General features: G+C 35.2%; 1 protein-coding gene across 2 annotated transcripts in view; it reads right to left on the reverse strand.

The window, feature by feature from the left end:
- Positions 1–876: 876 nt before the first annotated feature.
- The window catches only part of LOC129799755 (collagen alpha chain CG42342-like), a 52,443-nt gene continuing 28,499 nt past the window's right edge, over positions 877–24,820 (reverse strand). The window contains exons 2-9 of one of the 2 annotated variants that reach the window (XM_055843951.1): positions 15,955–16,016; positions 15,759–15,785; positions 9,516–9,851; positions 5,836–6,021; positions 2,204–2,569; positions 1,892–1,969; positions 1,676–1,799; positions 877–1,580 (exon numbers count right to left, since the gene is read on the reverse strand). In XM_055843951.1, the coding sequence (XP_055699926.1) occupies positions 1,495–1,580; positions 1,676–1,799; positions 1,892–1,969; positions 2,204–2,569; positions 5,836–6,021; positions 9,516–9,851; positions 15,759–15,785; positions 15,955–16,016 (1,265 nt within the window). In that variant the 3' untranslated portion in view covers positions 877–1,494. The remainder of the gene's footprint in view (positions 1,581–1,675; positions 1,800–1,891; positions 1,970–2,203; positions 2,570–5,835; positions 6,022–9,515; positions 9,852–15,758; positions 15,786–15,954; positions 16,017–24,820) is intronic. The other variant, XM_055843952.1, reaches the window with a different exon arrangement.

Here is a 24,820-nt window from a genome sequence, read left to right on the forward strand (position 1 = left end):
TTTCGCGGATTTTTGCGAGGCGCGCATTTTTCGTGGATTATGAATATCTTCGCGGATTCTCACGGGTCGCTGACAGAGGTTTTAAACGGCGATGTAAAGTTGAGGCCTCCATCTCTCATAGTTTCCGAGAAAATCGACTTTAAAGATTTTCGAGATTTTCAGACAATTTTATGCATTTCTCTTCGATTTTTTTTTCATTTTCAAGTGAAATTTTGCACATCTCAAGCCTGAAGAAGGCTCTAAATAGATGTAAAGTTTGAGGCCTCTATCTCTCATAGTTTCCGAGATAATCGACTTTAAAGATTTTTTGACACTTTTATGAATTTTTAATCCAATTTTTTCCATTTTCAAGTGAAATTTTGAGCATATAAAGCCTGAAGGAGGCTGTAAATGTATGTAAAGTTTGAGGCCTCTATCTCTCATAGTTTCCAAGATAATCGACTTTAAAGTTATTCAGATACTTTCATGCATTTCTCATCCAGTTTTCCTCATTAATAACGATAATACGCTGCATATAGCTTAAGAATTATTAAACGAAATTTGGATTATTTATGTATATAAATATCGTTCGAGTTTGCCACAATCCAAATTTGCAATGAAGGAATCGCACCTCTGTAAGCTGATCTAGGCTTATCACTGGCTTTTTTTGTTTTTTTTTTTTTTTTGAAGATAATAAATTGAAGTCTTAACCATTTTACCTTTGTTTAAAGTTATGCGAGAGTTTTTGATGGTCACTAAACCAGAAAGGTAGAATAATTGCCATTCGATGATCCACCCTTTTCTGGTTTGTTCAATTTTAATAAATCCAACCACCAAAACATTGAGGGGGATGGAATTGTGTTCTGGGAACCGGAAAATTCAATGAAAATGCAGATGAATGTTGTATTTTCTCTGTATAATCTGTATTTTATTTACAAATGATACAAATCGATGACTGTATGATTTTTCTCTGTAGAAGATTATTAAGAGTATATAATTTATAAATAAGTAAGTTTTCCATTCCTTGTCTCAATTTATGAATTACGAATGTATACATTGAGATTTCTTATACTATATTCGTTACATTTAAACTTCAATCTTTCATGTTTTATTTCAAATTAATATTCATGTTTTTTTTTTATAATCTTTTCCTTTACGCTGGACAATGAACACAACGAAACACTGAATACTTGGAAAAAACTCCTTTGCCTGTGAGATTCCTTCGTCGTTTTTCTTTAATGAGTCTCTATATTCACGTTTATGATTTTCTTTTAATTTTTTTCTTGCTTAACAATCTACAGTCGAATCACATTTATTATGTAAGAGGAAAAAAAATAATGAACCCGTGACAATATGTAAATTTCCATATGTTTTGCATTTATCACTGCATCGACAGATTTTCCTAATCGCCGTACAACTTCCACAATATATTTTTCCGCATTTCGGTGCCATACGGTGGCTGTTTTGTGGTGATGGCTCCATTAATTTTCCCTCACTGGAGATGGTTGATTAAACTCAACCAGGATAGCTCCGTCGACGCATTGGAGTCATGGTGTCGGCATCCGCAATCACACCCATGGGTCCAGGAAGTCCCATGGGACCTTTGTAGTTTATAGCACACGCGAGGGGATGGAAATTGAATTGTTACGTATTCAGAATTAAGCAGAAGAGGCCGGGTAAGATTAAAAATCCTTACCTTGATCTCCCTTCGTTCCCTTGGGACCAACATCCCCCTTTCGACCATCATTCCCACGTTCACCTCGCTGACCGGGATGTCCTGGCATTCCTGGTTGACCGGGTGGTCCGGGTGGCCCACGGAGCTATACAAAGGACAATCAGTAAGTTCCCTCCCCAGAAAAAAATCCTTCTTCTTCACTTAACATCAAGTATTTATCATGGGACCGACACTTACATATTCGATGTGAACATTTGTGCGTGATGGAGCATCTGACATCCGATCGTCCTGTCTTCTCCTCATTTTTCTCAATTTCTGCAAATGTTTATGTCGGAAGGGAGAAGAATTACTGTCTTGTGGTAATTGATGATTTATCTTAGCAATTTGTCCCTGGCATCAGACAACTTAATTTTTTGTGTCATTTACAAATTATTGAGCAAGTATCCCCAGGATATTTTTCAAGAGTGCCTATTCTTACAGCACTTGTCAACATGGGTAGGGTTGATGATGATTGAATGATCGGATTTTATGCCAAAATGATGTACTTACATATTCAGGCTGAACACCATCGGCTTTGTCTCCCTTAGGACCTGGAAATCCGGGTGGTCCAGGCAAACCAGGCGGACCCATAAGGCCTGGTGGTCCGATATCTCCTCTTTCGCCTTTTTCGCCGGCCGGACCTTGATACCCTGGCAAACCGGGTGGACCTTCAATACCAGGTTCACCCGGAAGGCCATCTAATCCTCGTGGACCCAAAGATCCAGGTTCACCCACCAGACCACGCTCACCCTTCTGTCCTGGTATTCCATCCTTACCCGGTACGCCTGCCAATCCTGGTGGTCCAGGTGGTCCAGGTGGACCCCTCAACACCGTCACAGGATCATCGTAATCCACTTCTTCCTTGCCATTTCCTATCTAATTGGGCCAAGTGCACAAAGAGGAAAAGAGGAAAATAATTAATTGTAATCTCTCCTGTGATACTTTCAACAAAGTCACGCGGATTAATACAAAGAGGACCGGAAGAGTGGGTGAAAAGGGTTGACTAAAAACAGAGCCAACGTGAGAGAACTGGAAGCATGTTAAAAATTGTATAACAATCTGTTTTCAACTATTTTTACACAATGAACTAATTACAAAAGTTTCCACCGTTCGCGAGAGAGACCAACAACAATGCTGAAAACTCTTTGGGAGAGACTGAAGGGGAGCTGCTCAGCGATTTATTGGCCTCAGGGAGTAGGGTATGTGGATATGGTTGTGCAACTTTGCCCGAAAATTACTTCAACAACAATTAGACGAGAGAGTTTGCAGTCACTGCATTTTTTGTGGTGGTGTCCTTTTTTTTATCCGAATGTACATTCAATGGTGTGCATGAAAATTTTTCAATTAATGAAATTTGTGTTTAATTACTCTCGAAACATTCCTATGTTAGTCTTGGGGGGTAATTAAAAGAGTTTGGAAACTTTCGGAAAGCTATAAAATGCGTTAAAAGTTAGAAGTGTATAAGTAGCTGAATTGATAATCCAAAAATGCTGCAGCAGATTGGGCGGATTGGGCAGTTGGTTTGGTAAAATTGGTCAGTAAAAATGAAATTTACTAAGTGCACAGAAATCATATGAAATCATTATGGATCCTAAATAGCAATTTTGGTTTGATTTAAAGGGATTAATGTGCACTTTATATTTTTACTGGCCATTTTTTAATTATATTTGATGACTGATTTAAATTTTTTACTGATCAATCTTCAAATTTACTGACAAAAAAATACACTGATTCTTTAAAACAATGCACTTTTGGACGAAAGTCCAAAACCCCTTCTGAATCATCTTCATCAACGGTGCAGAGTCTAGCTCGGCATTGCCGTTAGGGGAGACAGGGGCAAAAAGTCACAAAACGGATATTTTATTTTTTTACAAACTACTCGAGCGCTTCAAAAATTTCAAATTAGCTCAGTTTGTGTGATTCACTTATAAATAATAATATCTGGCTATCCAAATTGACCAATACTCATATTTTTGAGCAAATTCAGCATGTTATGTCATTAAAATTAAATTAATTTCGTTAAAATTGTGGTCAAAATACGCACAGATGAAGTATAAAAGGGTTAAGATTGCGCTGAAAACACGCACAGTTCAATCATAAAAGCGGTTAAAATTGAGCTGACAACTCACACAGCTCAATCATAAAATGGGTAAAATTGTGCTGTAAACACTCCTAGATTAAAGATAAAACAATTAAGATTGAGCTTAAAACACACACACAGCTCAATCACAAAACTACTAAGATTGCCATTAAAAACACGCACGGATGAAAAAAAAACGGAGAAAATTAAGATTAAAAACATGCACAGCTCAAGCAAATAACGGATAAAATAGTCATTACGTACAGCTTAGTCATAAAACTGTTAAGATTGCGCTTAAACACATACACAGTTCAGTCATAAAACGGTTAAGATCGCACTTAAAAACACGCACAGCTCAACCATAAAACGGTTAATACTGCGCTTAAAAATACTCACAGTTCAATCATAAAACTACTAAGATTGCCATTAGCAACACACACAGATCAATCATAAAACAGTAAATGCGCTTAAAATAACGCACAGCACAATATTAAAACGATTAAGATTCCGCTTAAAATCACGCACAGCTGACTCATAAAACGCTAAATGCGCTTAAAATCACGCACAGATCAATCATAAAACGGTAAATGCGCTTGAAATCATGCACAGATCAATCTTATTTACTGATATCTCATTTATACTTGATCTCTTTTAAACCTTTAAGGACGATTGGAACACCAGTCCCATAAATGTCCCATAAAGAAAATAATTTTTCCATCTACCTAAAGTTACCTTTTCCTTATGTGTTTACGTAATTGCAAAGTACAAAAGTTGAAGGAATCTAGGATATTTTTTGGAAGTCTCCAGCTATTTGCTATATAGTAAATTTTAATGCTAAAAAATGACGAATTTTTAAATTCTTATAATGAAAAATAATTTTAAATATTTTTTATACTTCCAATTTTTTTAAGCAAAACCGTTTTGGGAAAAGAAACTACAATACTCAAAAAAATTGAGCCGCTATATTTTTTACCTTGGAAGATATTGAAATTTGAATTTTTCGATTTGTGACTTTTTGCCCCAGTCTCCCCTACCGTTTTCTTCCGCAAATAATTGTGTTTAATCAGAGTACAAACCCCAGATTTTTCATCTTTAAAGAAATACAAAGGTGTGTGTTTCACTGATCTAACTTGTAAATGCCTATATAAGCATAAATTTCACAAATTTTTGAAAAAGATGCACCTTTTGAATACTTTACGTTAGTGCATAATAGGGCTTCTTGAGTCCTTTTATACATAACTTTTTGGTTTTATCTATGCTCAATCCCTTATAATTATAATTTGTATTTGGGGCAATTGATACTGTGAATTGAATTGAATTCATATTCGCATAGAATTTTCGTGATTGGCCACTCAATCGCGAATATTGTCAATGGTTCGCGGGTAATTAATCATTGCGGATGCCTTTTGAAGTCATAGCAAAATTGTGGCAATTAGTCAGTGTGGTTGATGTATTTGAACTGGGTGTAAGTTTAAAAAATGTATGAGGGTATGACCATGTTTGTTCCCAGGCATTCAATAGGGCTGCCGACAGGATTTGTCTATGATAATTGGAAATTTACACAGAATTATTCAGAAAATGAGCTAGGAGGATGGTGTTGTATGTTAGCTGGCTTGTTGACTGCCAGAATCGTTTGGCTCAAGCGAATTCATGCATGCAGTTTGTTTTTAGGGTAACAGACGACACAATGAGCAACAAATCACGCATTGTTCAGTGAGGAATTATGTGCTATTCGGGATGCTGCATTTTCGGCAAATTACTTAGGTGGATGGGAAAATATGTGGAGAACTCTACATCTACCTTTTGGGTACCCTGTTAATATTTTCCCCCCTATGGGACCAAACTATGGGAGATAATTAAAGAGATACCACCAGATTGTGTTGGTAATTAATTTGGTATGAGTGTCTCATGCGAAGAGTCTAGGAGACGGGTGAAGGGTTTTGGTGATACGCGGGGTGGTAGAGTGGGACTTTGCTAGTGAAAGCACTTTGGTGGACTAATTACCAACATGGATGAATATTTCAATTAACAGGGAGATGATCTAATTAGAGACCAAGCTTACCCGTTTGCCGCGCTTCCCGCGAGGACCTTTACCACCAGGAGGTCCCACAGGTCCCACATCGCCTCGGTCACCCTTCGCACCGGGTTCTCCTGGAGGTCCAGGTGGTCCTGGTGGTCCTTCGATGATGCCATTGGGGAATTGATCGCTGCTGATTGTTGTTACGATTCCTCGATCTCCTTTGTCACCCTGCAACGCAACAAAAAAAATCCAACTTTATCTCGACCGCGTCCACACGTCCTCAGCTGCATCTCAATTTCCCACACCACGCAAAGAGGTACAATAAAATTTTAATGCACTGACTATATGGATGAAATGAAGATGAGAAATCGTGTGAGACATAAGAGAATGAGAAGTGAGTGAAAGAACTCGAACACGCGTCAGAGTTGTAGGATGGCCGAAATAAAGATTAATCATAAAATTGTTTTAAAGTATTATTCTGTACAACCTGGTTTGTTATCATAGCTTTATAATAATCAATTTTCTTTCTTAACTATGTTTTTCTTTTGCGTTAAACCTAAACTGTCTGATCCTAATGATAATGTAATAACATTTACATCAGTTTTTGACTAATCCGTCACTCGGCTATAGCCGAGAAACGACTTAGTTATTGGGAAATTGATGGGAATTTAGTCATATCATCATTTTGATTATAATTATGTTGAGCCGTGTCTCGGCTTAAATCGTAAGTGTGTTTACGGCATAAGATGGTATACAAATCTGTTCCTCTTTAAGAAAAAGAAATTTTTTACCCACAAATAAACTATGATTCATCGCAAATATTCAATGAACTTTTACGCAATGTTTTACTGTGTTATCACACTTGCACATTAAAATTTTAATATGATTCACATTAATTGTCGCTGGTGAGAGTCCAAATGTGTAAATCGTGTGTTTGAATCTTTTTATATTCAAAATTTGATCTATTTGTTGATAAAAAGATATAGACTTGACCCTCAAAATTTGATATAAATTGATTTATAGCATTAATGCGAAAAATTAATGTGATTTTCTCATTAATTTTTTAATATGAAAAATATTTATGTTTTAGGTGAATTTAAGCTTATTTTTGCAGGCCAAGTCCAATTCTTTATCAATAAATAGAAAAACCCCAAATATTAAGTGACCAAAGACACAAATAACATATTTGGACGCTCACAAGCGACAACTAATGTGAATCACATTAAAATTTTAATGTGCAAGTGTGATAACGCCGTTAAAAAAAGCTCAAAAGTTAACGTTACCATATTTTTCAATTAAACGTAAAATATTCAAACGTTTTTCTTTGTACACATTTTCTGTTTACGAATAGACATTAGGGCGTTTCAACTAGGAAAAAAAAATTTGGCACTATTCTGAGGGTGCTCTACATGATGAGGCAAGAAAGTTTTTCTTCTACGACCATATGATCAGACGCTGTTTAGTGGTGGCTGAACGACCCTCTCTGTAGAACAAATTTTTGATTTTACCGGATTTTACACTACAGAGAGGGTCGATCAGCCACCTCTAAACAGCGTCTGATCATATGGTCGTAGAAGAAAAACTTTCTTGTCTCATCAAATACAGCACCGTGAGAATAGTGCCAAAAAAATTTTTTCCTAGTTGAAACGCCCTAATAGACATACTTATATGTATGATATCAAATTGACTTCTCAGATCTTAGAAAAATTGTTTTTAAGGAGTTTATTCGAATTCTCCAATTGAAATCTTCACTTGCAGGTCATTAAATTTATTTTCTTTTATGATATAACATGGAAAATTTCACAAAAATAAATAGACCTGTCAAATTTTCAAATTATAATTTAAAATGTTTAAGAATTGGATGGTTACATTGTCAATACTATTAGCTAAAAAAAATATTGAATTTATTTGGAAATATCACGAAAATTTGTGTTTTTAAGTGCTTTCTATGGTAAACTCGCATAGTTCGTAAATTTAAGAATAAGAAACCTTACCCCTGAATTCCGTAATAAAGTAAGTTTAAGTGACTCGGACAAACGGATTTCAGATTGAGACCATTAACCCTTTAAGGACGATTGAGTCACCGGTGACCCGAAATTGATTTTTTTCCTACCATCTTCTAAAAGTTATGCTTTGCTCTAAAAAGTCAGAAAAGTAATTTTTTCTGACCCCCAATTGTTGACCTTCTGTCTTTATAAAGGGTAAAATAGCCCTCTAACAAGTTTTGGTATTCGCGACATAGACATCCACATCCACAACGTGTCGCACAGAGTGTTATCACCCAAAATTAAAAATTTCGTATGCACAAAGGGAAATATTGCTTGATTAATTTTAAATTTAAAAAGATACTGAGTCAAAATACTAAAAGATTTGACATTTCCAATTCAATTTGGACATTGTAAATGTTGTAAATATTGCTAGGTTTTAGCGTTAAACGTTAAAGAAATAAAAATTAAATAAAAGTACACTCAGTCCCGGGATCAAGCACATTTTCGGGACGGGAAAAAACGCGCGAAATGGCATTATGCATCGAGAAAATTTGCATACCCGTAGGGGCTTTCTTTTGAATAAATCGGCCATAGAATGAATTTCGCGCGGAGTAAAAGAAGTTCAAACAAAAAGATCCAACTGTTTAATGGAAATGCATTAACAAACACTACATTTTGGCCAGAGTTCTTCAATAAATGGTTAGAATATTAAAAAAAAATTACCTTAGTAAATGAAATTAGAGTTTTATTCTTCAAAAATTTCAAAAATGATTTCATAAATTGACTCCCAATGGTAGGCAAACTTCCATAATTGTATGTGCATAATTCCGTCAGGTGCATAATCCGGAAGTACTTAATGCCGTTGCTGAGTGTAAAATTAAAATTTTGGTTAGTAAAACACCAAAATCTTTAGAAAACTAAGATGGTTATAGTTAAAATAAAATCTTTTTTGGCCAAAACTTGCGTGAATATTTCACTGCATTTAAAGTTCTGTCACTATGTAATCTTCAATCTATTCACGTGTTTGTAGTTCTAATTTTTCAACTCTGGTCCCAGTGAATTAGTATTCAGAAATCATATGCCAATCACCAAAATAACTATGAAAACTAATTTAACATTCTTGTATTGTTAGATTTTTTTTGTTTCCATTAATGTCTTACTTCTCTAAAGTTTTGAAGATTTTGTACAAGAAAGTGGAAAGAAGTCAAGTTTCCAACATAAGAAGGGTATGAGAAGGGATGAGAAGGTAAATTTCTGTTTACATAAGATTATTTCATAAATGATGGAGAATTTCTTACTCGCCATCCCATTGGGCCGCGTTCACCTTTAAATCCGGGTCGACCCTGGTATTTTTTTTTGTTGTTTCAGATTGAAAGATAAACATAATAGAACTAATTACAATTCAAACATTTTCAACTCGTGTCAATCCCTGACCATGCTTTTTAGGACTCACATTCTTTTGGCGTCTTTCGTTTAAATGATAAATTAACGTACCGGCATCCCTGGATATCCTGGCACCCCTCTGTAACCGACTTGACCTTTTTCACCCTACAATGCATGATTCATGAGATAGATATCGAGGAAAAGAAGAAATTTTGGAATTCATGTGATTTTCTACTCTGTCAATTTTACAAAATGATTTCATCTCAAATTTAAGAAGTGACTGGTGTTTGTTGAAGTGATATAATTGTTGGGGGTGAATATGGAAGATTATTGTAAATATTTTTTACTAACCTTTGGTCCAGGTGGACCTGGTACTCCAATTTCTCCTGGTTGACCTCTTTCTCCTGGTGGTCCGATTGCTCCGGCTGGGCCCTGTTTACCGTCATCCCCGGGAATTCCGGCGATTCCTGGTGGCCCAGGCTCACCAGGAGGTCCCGGAGCACCTGGTTCTCCCTTAACAGCTACAATCTCTGCATATCCAAGAGATCCGCCGCGCAACGTCGTCACTGAACGCTTCAGTCCCTTCGATGAAAAGATATCGAAGGCAAGCGCTCCCAGGTCACCCTTTTGACCTTTCGAGCCCGGTGATCCAGTCTCTCCCTTTGGTCCATCCAGACCAATTGGTCCCTGGATGCCGATGAATGTGAATGAGAAGCAAAAAGGAAGAGAAAGAATGCAGTTTTGGTGAAAATGAACATGAATGTATTCAAAGCAATTGAGTTTAGCATTGGATGTCTGGAATTTTACAATGAAACTACAATGATTATTGCTAATTCAAACGACAAGGTTACAAACTAAAATTAGTGTTAAATGACATTAATTTGAAAGGGATTCCGATTTTAAATCTGCCTCGCAAAGTGAATGGTTGCTTCAAATTGTCATTACACCATTATAAATCGATTTCATAAATTTGACAGCTGTCAAATGCATATAATTTTAAATTATAAAACGTTTAACGTTCTTTGTCAAATTATTTAACGACATTGCTAACAATGACGCAATTTTGTGCAACTAGGAATGAAAGTGAATTTCTGTAGGAATTTCAATAAATTGCTGTAAGTTTATAAAATGACATATATGCATTCAGACTCCCCGTAATGATAAAAAAAGGAAGAATTTAGAGCTCTATATAGCAATTTATTTTGTCGGAATTGATGTATATTACTGCATATAAAAGAGTGAATAGTAAAATAAAATTCCACAGCATGCAACGCCCACAAGGGCCGCAAGAATTCCAATTGTCCATGTCAAATAATGATAAAATATTTACAAGTATAGTGAAAAAAATATACACAGAGATGAAATAAATTAATTGAAACCATTCAGTGGCACAATTTCATTCATTTTTACTGGTGCAGTTAAAAGAAGAAATTGGGACATCCATAGCTGGAGCCTCATCTGTATTTATTTCTGGTTATATTGTTCAATGGTTGTTCTGCCATATCGATAAATTTATGTGCCAAACTTCATTGTTGGCACGAAAATTGTTGGGTTTGATTAAAATTTTGGCAAATGCCATGGGATGTAACCATTATTATTGTTATTATTGCTTGTGGAGGATAAAATGGCTCTCACTTGTTCGTGTTTGAGAGGCAAATTATTGAAAAATATACGCCCAACTCGTGAATTTTTCTTTACAAGTCTCTCCTTGTTATTTGATACACAAGAAATTGTTTTTTTATCAAAAAAAATTCCCCCCGGGGTACCTCCCGATATCGCAGAGATTTAACAATTTTTTTCGTTCAGGGTAGGTAAATTCTTCAGTTTCTCAGTTCTCCTTTGCTCTTCTCTCAGTGTCATTCACTAATGAAGTGGCATTCACCCTAAATTATACTCTGAATATTAAATAACATCGATCAATAAATTAAGTGCCCGCGCCTTCAGATAGATGCAGAAAGAATGAGATGGTGGAATGAAGGAGAAAATGAGAAATTATTTATAATGCAAAACATTCTGGATTAATTAATTACAGGAAAATGCATTTAAATCCCACAATGTTGTAATTCCCATTCATTCTTCCCATAAATTATGTCAACATTATGCAAGTTGAAGAAGTATAATAATTGTTTATTGTATCCTAAATGAAACTAAATAGTGCAATAATTGTAAATTAAATTAGAAAACCGGAAGATACTACATAGAGCATTGGGAAGTAATACTTTTCAATTGTACGTATATCTCTCAAAATTACAAGGATATCCAATTTAAAAGTTATATCCATTACTTCGAAAGGACAAATATTGAAGATGGTCAATTAGTGTTTTTATTGTTAGCAAAAAAAATCTAGGGCAACTGCTTGTAATTTGGGACAGTATGTAATTTTGAATTTAAATACATTGAGGGTAATTTTGGACACAACAAATAAATTGATTAAAATTATGGAATTTTTCCCAGTATTAAATGAATAATGTATTCTATAAATATTTATTCCTTTTAGAAAATTTTCACACTAAATTCGTTGAATTTCGAATACAATTTGAATTAAAATTGCTTTGTTAAAACTTCAGTATGAGTAGTTTCTTACGAGAAATATGGCAGAACTTTTTGTTTACTTCAGTCTAATATTTAGCTGTGATGCAGCATAAATATTCTTTGATATTTTTAAGTGATATTAAATACTCATTTAATGTTTGTTAAGTTACGAAAAAAGACAATTTCCGCAGATTCACCAGTGAAGTTATTCGTTTTATTTTGGACAGGTATTTTTTACAAAAAAATTTTCGTAAATTTTTAGTTTTTGTGATCACTTGGTTGTAGAGATATGGCAAAGCGTCTCGGCTTTGCGGAATGCTCAAGATCACGAGATAGAGCACTCCGTGAATCAGTTTTTCGCATGTGTAGATTTGGTGCTTAATGGTCTACTAGAAATCAAATTGATTCATAAATTCTAAAAGCATTTGAAAATCAAAAAATTGGTACTTAACCGATTCATTACCGATGAAGGCCAATGCATCCGGCTTCGAAATTTCAATACCTTTCCAAAAAATCCAAATTCAACCAAATATGTTCAATAATGTGCCCTCTAAAGTGATTGACCTTTGACCTTCAATAATTCAAAATGGCGAATTTTCCGGTCATAGGTATGTTTGGGCGAAATATTCGCCTGGACTACCTTTAAAATATATTCGAAAATCATTGAAAAAGCTTGGGCCAATTTTGAGAAAAAACGATTAAAGCATGGTTTTTAGGGGAAGGGGGCGAGATGGGAAAAAAACGAAAAAAGACCCTCCGAGATCATGTCCACTTATGGAGAAGTCATCGAAGATCGGAAATAGATATCTCTTACAGTTTGACCTCTAGCTCTGGAACATACTTAAGTTCAGTAAAGAAATAATTTCAGAAAAGAATGATTCAATTAAGTCGTCTCTCGGCTAAAGTTGTAAGTGTATCTAGGGCATTACAGGCATTACATCATTTTGGACACACTTTAAAGTAGGGGATAGTGGGTACTTTAACGCAGATAAGCTTTTTTCCAGGGTGTGAATTCTGAGATGCGTGAGTTACTCACGTTAAAAATGCACGGCTCTGAGATCACCCTTAGTTAGAGTTTTGTAAAGCTTTCGTAAAAAGTATACTGTGAATTCTTAGGTGCATTAAGCGTTTCACATGACACTTAGCATGAAAACTTAACAAAACTCTTACAAAAGATGATCCAAAAGTCATGAGTTTCTCACGTGAAAAACTCACGCATCTCAGAATTCATACCCAGGACTGATTAGTTAAACAAATACAATCTTCATTCAAACTAACTATGTCTCGTTAGTTCTTTTTGAGTATGAACTATCTGCAGTTGAACAGAACAATTCATAGATAATTATTTGCTGTACCAAAAATGTGTATCTCCGAAAGTGATAGATGTGTGAAACTACCTCACCGTCCCCTAAATCATTAATTGGTTTAACTTTAAACAGTGTGTAAAACAGTATATGAGTATCTTTAATAATGTAAATAAAATTATAGGATTCTTTAATATAGAAGACCCTTAAAGATTCTGATAAACTATACTTTTAAACATGATTATTGAAATATTTTAATACCATACGTGTTTATTTTGTGTAAATAAAACTGAAAAGTTAAATATTCCTGTTAATTAGGTGAAGAGGATTGCTAACAATTTCCATTTTCGAATTGAAGAGGTGGCATTTGTCTTTTAATCATGAAAATCATACACTTTAGAGTGCCACGTCCTTGTTCTTTATTTGTGTTTACAAAGTATACCCATAGAGAATTTTACTTACAAAAGTGAAAGGGGTTGTTTTCCCTTTTGTGCTTAAATATTCTCTCTACGAGAAATACTCGTAAAGCAGAAGTTAAATTGAAAAGGCATGTCATCACTTTATTTTATAAAGGAATTTTGGTTTTCGTCTCTATATTTTAAATTTTGAAGTTAGGGTATATTTCAAAAAATTTAATATGCGTAAAATGCAATAATTGATTTAGGTTTTCATTATAATTATTCATCATCTGTGATCGTGATCTGATACTTCATCGTTGAAACGGGATCTAAACAGCCCGTAATACTTCTAGACTCTGTCAACAGTGTGACATTTCACTAAAACCTTTCAGTTGATTTGGAACTTTAACTCTTATATACACCCATTTACCATTAATTTTTTTAACGTTTTAGATTTAGACGTTAGCCGGTCATGATATGTCACCACCCCGACTTTAAACGAAAACTTAGTTTTATTGCAATGTCTGACAAATGAACAGAAGAGTCTATAACAAAACAGATAAAGTGTGAGCCTCGCTTTAGGTTTCTTTTGTTTTAGTATTTTAGGCCACGCCCTCTTTTTAGTGTTGAACATTTTTATGACAATTATGGTGGAGAGTAAAAAATTACTTTAGCAATATGCAGTTTATAGAGTTGCCAGCTAAGTTTAAAGGTTAAACTCTGAGCTCATAGTTATAAGAAATTGGCCATACATTTTAAAAATTGTTTAAAATTTTATGACTTGTCAGTTTAAAGAAAAAATTGTTAGAAGGTAAAAGAAACCAATAAAATATTGCGCCCACACCCCCGGTATTACCGCCTAATTGTGTGGCTGGATTGTTCTCTTCAAAACCTATTTTTTCGATATTCCGTAAAATTGTATATCATAAGTATTGAAAAAGACGTAATATAAAATTATCTGTGTGTTGAACATAGTCAAGACGACAAACGCAGCTTCTTTCCAAAATACCGATTAATTATATACACTAAAAGTGAAAGAATTTCGTCGCTAGTAGGAACAATTGTCGTTATTTTCTCATCATCTACATCATCAATTCTTGTAACAATTACGTACACGTACTATACCAGAATTTGTGATTCAGGTGACGGGTAAGTTGCAGTAATCGCTGATCCAAGTAACGATTTAACCCTACGAATGGTATGCCGGTGTCCCAAAAACCAAAACCATTATTTTCACTATTTAGAGATCAAAATAACTTTCTATACACAGAAAAAAATATTTTGTAAAAATGTTCGTAAATGTTTGTGAATTCCTATGGGGGAGTTACGAAATGCTCGTGAATCGTATAACCCACAAACAAGTTCGTAACAGTTTGTACTTTTTTTTACAAACATTGTTCGTAACATGATCATTTGACGAACATTTTTTGTATTTTTACAAACATTTGTTCGTAAATGTTTGTAAACACATAAAAAATGTTCCTAAAATTTTGTCATTTGTTCGTAAATGTTCGACAGGAAAACAAACATTTACGAACAAATGACAAAATTTTACGAACATTTTTTTGTGTGTTTACGAACATTTACGAACAAATGTTTGTAAAAGTACAAAAAATGCTCGCCAAGTGATCATGTTACGAACAATGTTTGTGAGAAAAGTACAAACTCTTACGAACTTGTTTGTGGATTATACGATTTATGAGCATTTCGTAACTCCCCATAGGAATTCACAAACATTTACGAACATTTTTACAAAATATTTGTTTCCGTGTAGTTAAAAAAAATTGGTGTCCCACTGAACCTTAAAGGGTTAAAGAAATTCAAAAAAAAAATTTAGTTATTCATGTATTTTTAAATTATATTTAGTGCAAAAAAAAAAACAGATTTTTCCACATGTGTGCATAAACCACAGAAGTGGAAAGCCTCTTGTCTAAAGAGAACCCTTCGTTTGAGAGAACCCTGGTATATAGAAATTGACTGTGACACTGGGGTTTTTGCAATAATTGCACACCCATGGCGAAGTCTCAGCACAGGATAATTTTTCATCGTGGGTTTACAATGAGAATAGATGGGTGTAATGCAGAGTACGAAGAAATAGCGTCACTCTATTAGTTTTCCAACTCAGATGATGCTATTTGTCCTCGTGCTTTTCATGCTTGTGTGTGATTTAAATGGTTTCTTTTCACTTTTCTTGGTGAGTGGCAAGCAATTTTGAAAATTACTATTTTTCCGCATTTGTTACATTTTTACATAGAAGAGAATTTTTATTGACTATGCAGCAAAGGCGTTTGTTATGATTTGCAATACAAATGAGGGCGTGCACGAAAGAGAATGATGAGTGGAAAATTGTTCTTTTATACCGGAATACCATTGAGGCCTGAGGCACCCTGTAAATCAAATAACAAATGGACTGATAAAAATTTACTACGTTGGTCCACAGAATCATCCTTTACGCTCAAACAAGATCAAATAAATCACAAGTCAATTAAATATCTCAAGATTTACTTAAATCACCGAGTTTGTGGAGATAGTTTGATGGCAGAATGCTATACTTACAGCTGGTCCTGTATCTCCTGTATCTCCTTTTTTGCCCTTTTTCCCTCGCTTTCCTGGTGGTCCTGCAATGAAAAAAAAGAGAATGTGATTAAATTTGAACCCCAAAAAAATACTTATATAAATTTTCATCCTCTCAATTTCTCTCTATTATCATACCACCGTTCCAACACCCAAAATAATATCTCTATAAATCTCTATCTTTTTTTTATTATTATTATTTTTTGTGCTACTTCAATGCTTTTGTGATATTTTAACAACATTTTCCTACACACACATTTCTCTCTGTGAATCCTTGTTTTGTCTGTGCTGCAAGAATTGTTGCGGGGTCCACCAAAATGAAACATAAACAGATAAATGGCATGAATGGAAAAAGAGTGCCAGGGTACGCTGAAAGCACAATGATATATGGTTAACTCACCCCCCTACCATTGTTCATGCCTAGACCGATCCTCATTCAGTTTTTGGGACCAAACAATATTCCACACATTGGGTATAGTACACCCAGCAAATGTGCATAAAACGGATGAAACAAATTAATCAGATTTAAACGTGATTTTATTTATGATTGTGTCGCGACAATGCAATAAAATTCCTTTTCAATACGAGAAAAATAAACAATTTTATTGGCTAGAGCACCAGTGCTGAGATTTGCAAAAATTAGCACATAAATCCAATACTACGTCCAATGACGCATCTCACATTGCCACTAGACTGACCACAGATCGATCATACTGTCATACAGGAGTATGCAATTTTTCCAAATGTCTAAAATGCGTACAGAGACAGAATGCAAAAGGGAATACCACAATCAGAGATGAAGGATTCCAGAAGAGAGATTCCATTGGTTTCCTTGGTAAACCAAACATACCATTCCTATATAGTGTTCTGTATTTTGTGTAAAGCATCACCTTATTTCAATATTATGGCCTCTACATACTAGAGAAATTTATGTTCATATTGAAGTAAATTCCCTATTCTTGTGTAGGAAAAACTCTTCAATATAGACAAAAAATTCTCTAGTGTGTAGTGTATAGGCCATTATACTTCTAAAACTTTTCTTTAGGTTTAACATCTTGCACCCTTTGAATAAAAACTTCGCGAATTAAATGATAGACCATGATAAAGTTACTCAAACGCTCAAACTAAGTTTCAGAATTCGGGTATATATGTAGGGCCTCATTGGCACTTACTAAACCCCTTAATACATCAACGTATTTTTTTAATGGAATTTTTTTACGAAAATTGCTTCTAGTGTGTAAACGCCATAAGACGTGATGATTCCAAAAAAATGAAGATCCTTATTTTCTATGAATAAATGTTAATTGCATTTTATTAGTAAAATCGGTATTCAGTTACGATTTCAATTCAATTCTATTCCATCCTAATTCAAAGGAATTAGATTTGGGATGACATTTGACATGTGGCAATGTTTGACATCGCTTTTACAAAAATCTTACTCTGGTTCAAGTCTAGAACTAATTCCAAATTAACGGTGTAAATATAATATAATAATGCTGGCACAACATTCCATGAAGGAACTAGGTCTTCCGGCAAGGGGATTTATAGACATGCATTATTATTTTTTCTTATACTAAATCATTTTATTCAAAATGGCCACTTGGGGTAAAAAGTAACAAAAGGTATAGAGCAAAAAGTAAGAAAAAGCGAAGCAATTTCTGATGTCTTACGGCGAAAAGAAACGTCATTACCATGTCTCGCCGCTTGTTGTTTTCATTGGTCAAACGATTTGCAGTCTTTTGTGTGTTTTTTTTTCTAAAATAGCTTGAAAAGTGCTTTCCTCGTTTTCTCACTTTTCTCGCAGAGAAAACGGCGTTTTACAAAAGTTTAGATGAATAAATTTTCTATGAAAATATGTCCTCTAGGTATTTTTGCAAATTTACAGAAGCCCGTAATAAAGCGAATCAAAATATGATAATACCCAATGTCTGGTACTATTTGCCCCAGCATTTTTGAGAATGGTCACAAAATTACCTTTTAGAAATCGGCTCGATAAATGTATTTTCTTACAAAATAGAGAAAAATTACTTTCACAAAGTTGTAGAGCGGTAAATTTCCTATAAAACTGCGCTTATTAGAAATTTTTGAAGCGATCATAAAAAAAATAAAATATCCGTTTTGTGACTTTTTGCCCCAGTCTCACTTATCTTTCCCAATATTAGGTGAGATTCTTAACAATCTCACCTACTATAATCCTAACAAAATTTCATGTCGTCCGATCGACCTCAAATTTGGCCAAAATGTGTTTCAGCACTTCCTGATCACGAATATATAAGTATGTGGCTAATATACGTTCCCGGCCGGCCGCTCTTTGGAGCTTAATAGCTCCTAAACTAAAAAAGCTATCGACTTCCGGTTTTCGGCAAAGGTTATATATCGGGTGAAAATTGCAACTTGGTGCATAGACCCCCCACCCCCCACCCCTCCTTCCGCCATTTTGAAGACCCCCCTTTTTTTTGTTTTCTCAATAGCTCCGCCCCTATGGCATCGAGCGGGCTCAAATTTTAGTATGTTATAGCTGGGCCTTAGAGCTTTCCATCAATACCAAACTTAAGGTTCCCCGACCCCCTGACCCGAGCTATAAGGGTCCAAAGAAATTTTCTTAAAATGGCCATAACTCCGGTTCTAATTGTCAGAATTTAAAAAGTGAGGGCTTTTTGGAAAGCTCTCGTGAAATGCCACTTCTCCTTCTAACATCGCAAGTTCATAAAACCACCGCTAGGGGCGCTTTTTTTAAAAAGAAAATTTTTAAATCTTAAAAGTTAAATAACTCAAAAATTCCATTGTGCATCGGGCTGAAAATTTAGTATGTTGTAGCCGTTGATTATACCTATCAAACAAAAAAAACCTTAAGTCGATCCATAACCCCTGACCCGAGCTATAAGGGGTCAAAGTTCGAACATTGACCGGCCTCTATCTCCGGTTCTAACTAACATAGCGACCTAAATTTTACCTTTTTGGTTTCGTCTCGATGAGCACTTTCAGATGGAAGTTCAAAAAGTCACCACAGGTGGCGCTGTGATAGCGTCAAAATTCATCGAAATTCAAAGTCACTTTTCTCAAAAACGGCATTGTGCAAGTTAATGAAATTTTAGTATGTTGTAGTCCAGTCTAGGACGTTTCCAAAATGGTGCGTATGCGCGCTGTGGTTTCAATAGAACCGGAGATATGAGGGGTCAAAGTTCACAAAATTCAAAAAATCATATCTCCGGTTCTATGTGACCGATTTTGATGAATGAGGGCTTAAACGAAAGATCTCACCAAATACTACAACTTTCTAGAACATTTGAACTTCGTGGGACCAACACCAGGGGCGCCACAGTCGAAAAACCAATTTCAATATCACATAACCTCAATTATCTCGACTGTCGCTGAACCGATTTTGATGATTACTTCAACATAATTGTAGAGCACATTTGTCTCTACATTTCGTCCATACATCATTTTCCGCTCAGACTACGCTATCACTCCGATTTTGCCGTTTAAGTGTGAAAAAAATGATTTTTCCAATAATAACGCTTTGAAATCACTCAGATACCAATTTGACTGCCTCTACTCCACAAAGACACTTAAAATAGGATTTTAAATGGAAAGTCCCGCAAAATACAACAATTCTTTGATTTAGTTGAAGTTCAACAAATGAACACTTGGGGCACTCTGGATTGGATGAAAAAACGAGTTAAGAAACAAAAAACCTCGCTTATCTTGGCTTCTGAGTAATCGATGAGTTCAAGTTCTACGGCAAAATTATAGAGAACATTCTGGTCTACATTTCACCCATATAACACTTTTCTGTCAGTTCATCCAAATCCTTGACATTTTGGTTCAAATACAAAACTTGTATAATTTCACGAATTTGATTCAAGATAACTGAATGGCGTCTCCCTACTTCAGCATCAAATCGAATTTGCATGCACTCCGAGTTAGCTCACGTTAAGAATCTCACCTACATAAGCCGGTTAGGATTATCGGCCGGTTAATTATTCTTTAAATAATACGAATCAGTGACAAATTCATAGAAATTGATGAAATTCACCATCAAATATTCAAAAATTGACCCACCGGTCGAATAGAGGAACCCGGTCGGGTAAGGGTACTTTACCTTATGTGGCTAATATACGTTCCCGGCCGGCCGCTCTTTGGAGCTTAATAGCTCCTAAACTAAAAAAGATATCGACTTGCGGTTTTCGGCAAAGGTTATATATCGGGTGAAAATTGCAACTTGGTGCATAGACCCCCCACCCCCCACCCCTCCTTCCGCCATTTTGAAGACCCCCCTTTTTTTGTTTTCTCAATAGCTCCGCCCCTATGGCATCGAGCGGGCTCAAATTTTAGTATGTTATAGCTGGGCCTTAGAGCTTTCCATCAATACCAAACTTAAGGTCCCTCGACCCCCCTGACCCGAGCTATAAGGGTCCAAAAAAAATTTCTTAAAATTGCCATAACTCCGGTTATAATTGTTAGAATTTAAAAAGTGAGGGCTTTTTGGAAAGCTCTCGTGAAATTCCACTTCCCCTTCTAACATCGCAAGCTCATAAAACCACCGCTAGGGGCGCTATTATTAAAAAGAAAATTTTTAAATCTTATAAGTTAAATAACTCAAAAATTCCATTGTGCATCGGGCTGAAAATTTAGTATGTTGTAGCCGTTGATTATACCTATCAAACAAAAAAAACCTTAAGTCGATCTATAACCCCTGACCCGAGCTATAAGGGGTCAAAGTTCGAACATTGACCGGCCTCTATCTCCGGTTCTAACTAACATAGCGACCTAAATTTTACCTTTTTGGTTTCGTCTCGATGAGCACTTTCAGATGGAAGTTCAAAAAGTCACCACAGGTGGCGCTGTGATAGCGTCAAAATTCATCGAAATTCAAAGTCACTTTTCTCAAAAACGGCATTGTGCAAGTTAATGAAATTTTAGTATGTTGTAGCCCAGTCTAGGACGTTTCCAAAATGGTGCGTATGTGCGTTGTGTTTTCAATAGAACCGAAGATATGAGGGGTCAAAGTTCACGAAATTCAAAAAATCATATCTCCCGTTCTATATGACCGATTTTGATGAATGAGGGCTTAAACGAAAGATCTTACCAAATGCTACAACTTTCTAGAATATTTGAACTTCGTGGGACCAACACCAGGGGCGCCACAGTCGAAAAACCAATTTCAATATCACATAACCTCAATTATCTCGACTGTCGCTGAACCGATTTTGATTATTACTTCGACATAATTGTAGAGCACATTTGTCTCTATATTTCGTCCATACATCATTTTCCACTCAGACTACTCTATCACTCCGATTTTGCCGTTTAAGTGTGAAAAAATTGATTTTTCCAATAATAACGCTTTGAAATCACTCAGATGCCAATTTGACTGCCTCTACTCCACCAAGACACTTAAAATATGGGTTTAAATGGAAAGTCCCGCAAAATACAACAATTCTTTGATATAGTTGAAGTTCAACAAATGACTACTTGGGGCACTCTGGATGAAAAAACGAGTTAAGAAACAAAAAACCTCGCTTATCTTGGCTTCTGAGTAATCGATGAGTTCAAGTTCTACGGCAAAATTATAAAGAACATTCTGGTCTACATTTCACCCATATATCACTTTTCTGTCAGTTCATCCAAATCCTTGATATTTTGGTTTAAATACAAAATTTGTATAATTTCACGAATTTGATTCAAGATAACTGAATGGCGTCCCCCAACTTCAGCTCTAAATCGAACTTGCATGCACTCCGAGTTAGCTCACGTTAAGAATCTCACCTACATAAGCCGGTTAGGATTATCTGTCCCTTTTTTAAAATTATCAACGACTTTTAGTATCGAAATTGCTAGACGGCTTACACTTTCTTTGCGATTGTGGTACTTGTCCTCGCTCTCTTCATTATGGACCACAATTATCAGAACTACTCATTAAAGTTTGCCAAAAATATTAAAATAATTATGACAACATTGCATGTCGCGTACTAAAAAACATAACCTAAAATCAGTGTTTTGAAATCAACGGTCGATAAATTGTTGACTATAGAGTGATGGCCTATAGCGGGGTTCTACTGTAGTAGACTTCTCGACACTTTATTGCCAGTTATTGTCAAAAAATACATTATACTTAATCCCACTTCTGAATTTCCAATGCATTTCCAGAAATGTATTGTGAACGCATAATTGAACACCTATTCTTGTCAACGACTGAATAATCTATGGGCAATTGCATAAATATCCCATTGCCACATAAGACGTTTAACCATTAAATTAATCTAAATCTACATTCCGCTCCCTGGTGATTAACTCTGTTGCGCATTTTGGCCTAATGCACGCGTGTAGGTAGCTCCCGATGATCGCATAAAATAAACAACACGCAACTTTTTACACACGCAGATTCTGGGGGGAGAAAAAGGTTAATTAACAGAAACACCCACTGACAAAAGTGATCACATGTCTCCTTCAAAGAGTGGCCACCTAAAGATTTCTCAGAGCGGAAGAACCGCGGTGAAAACGGCAAAAAAATGACTGTGGCTTCGACTAAGTGCTCTATAACAATAAAAATTCACCCACATGAAAGATAAATAAATTGAAGCTAGTTCTATTCGAGCACATAATCTACAATGGGTTTATGGAAAAAAAAGATTGTCTTGCTGGGATGCAGCAAAGAAATTGAGATGTCGAGTCATGTCTCTCAAACTGTCGTCGATCCACCCACATAATTTGACTCAATTAATGCATGTGGTGTTTCTGGAGTCTTCCCAAAACATTCCCTTTGAAAATGATTTGAAACACAGGAGAGACACCAGTAGTAAGTCTTGATAAATTTATAGTAGCTGAGATCGGAAACTCAAAGTATTTGCAATTCACAATTTAATTTTTAAAGTTTGGAAACAAAAAAATTACATGTTGCAAAATAATCTCGATGAAGATAAAGACAGATTTAACTGTCCAAACTTGTAATATATGGCAGATGCTACAAGGTATTAATAAGTACTGAGACTTTTTCACCAAGGGCTTTAATACACCCTGAACTTTATTGCCTCTGTATACCAGAGAAATTCATATCCATATTGAAGCATATTGCCTATTCTTATATAGGACAAACTATTAAATATGGACATAAATTTGTCTAGAGTGTAGAGGCCATTAAGAAAGTAATCTACAAGGGATACATAATAGAACCAAATTCCGAATAGAGAATCCTGGGTGCTGCAGTTCTAATTTTACTGTTTCAGATACCGGCCTAATTCTTAAGTCTAACTCGAAAGCTCTTATTGGCATTAGGCTTATAATTCGAGTTCCATATACTCAGAAATATCCTGTCCTGGTCAAAATCTTGAAAGCCAAAATCCTTTTCAACGATAATCCCGAAAGAGCCAAAATACGGAAAGCGTCAAAATCCCGAATTCTTCAAAGTGTTATAGCTGCTCCGTTGGTTGCAACCGCACTTGTTGGAGACAAGGAACAATTTTGTGTGTTTTGGGAGATTTTTCCAGGCATTATCCTTCAAGTATTTAGTTTCGTCCCTTTCAGAATTTTAACCATTCGGGACTTTGGCTTTCGGGATTTTGGTTTTTCGGGATGTCAACCAAATCGAGATTTCAACCCTATAGATTTCGACTCATTGAAGATTTAAACTCCTCGGAATTTTGGCCGATACCGGCCTACGCTGTATCTCAACTAACGAAAACTTATCAATGCTTATCATATGAGTAAAGAAGCGTATTCCATTATAATGAAGTCGCAGAGTAGAGGAGACTGGGGTAAAACTTGTCAAAACGCATTTTTAATTCTTTCACGAGTTCTGAGAAAATTTAAACGTTTTATAATGAGTATATTCTTATAGGAAATTTACTGCTCTACAACATTGCAGAAGACTATTTTCCTCTATCTCGAAAGAAATGTGATTTTCGAATCACTTTCTAAAGGTCGATTTTGTGGAGATTCTCAAAATTACTGGGGCAAATTTCGTCAGTCTGCGGATAATTTGTGACGTTTTACTCTCGAAAACGTTAAAAATATCAAATAGACATATTTTTATAGGAAATTTATTCCTCTACAACTTTGTCGAAGATAATTTTTCGAAGATAGATCTTAACGAGAAATGTGCTTAAATTGAGCTAATCAGTATTGATATTTTCTGTAAGCCAAATATTCAAAAAATAGGGCTCAAAATTTCATTATTTTTTATTTTACATAATCCTTCCTCGAATCCCTTGAAACTTTGTAAGTTTAAGAAGGTTCATAAAGGCTATCTATAACAAAAATTTCAAGCCTCAGTCTCTTTTATTTTAGAAACTAGTGAATATTGAAATTTTCGTTTTGACAAATTTTGCCCCAGTCTCCCGTACTCGCTATATCATGTAAGTGTTGTCCCAGGATCCTGTGAGAAAACTTATGAGAAAACATAGTTCCTACACTGATTAAAAAAAGAGGCTGCGATTAACTTTTTTTCGTCACAACTTTAACACTTTTTGGGTGTAAAAATATATTAACATTTTTTAATGTTAATTTTACTCCTTTTAAGGGTAAAATCAACATGGAAGAAGGATAACTTTAGCCCATAATACACCTAAAAAGGGTAATATTTACACCGATTTCGGATCAATACTGCGGGGTAAAATTAACATTTCCCGAATGTTATTTTAACTTTTTCGGATTTCTCTGAGTGTATAGAACGTTGTTCCACCATGTTAATCATTATCAAAATTAAAGCCCGATAATTGAAATCGAATTTCAACTCAGACGTTATAAAATATAAACTAAGATTGTTAAAAAAAAATCATATAATATTTCCGGATGGCAAAAAATAATTAGAATAATCTTATTGTCAGATTTTAAACTAAAGCCTATTATT

This window comes from Phlebotomus papatasi, chromosome 1 (genome assembly GCF_024763615.1).
Source record: "Phlebotomus papatasi isolate M1 chromosome 1, Ppap_2.1, whole genome shotgun sequence".
NCBI classification, from domain to species: domain Eukaryota; kingdom Metazoa; phylum Arthropoda; class Insecta; order Diptera; family Psychodidae; genus Phlebotomus; species Phlebotomus papatasi.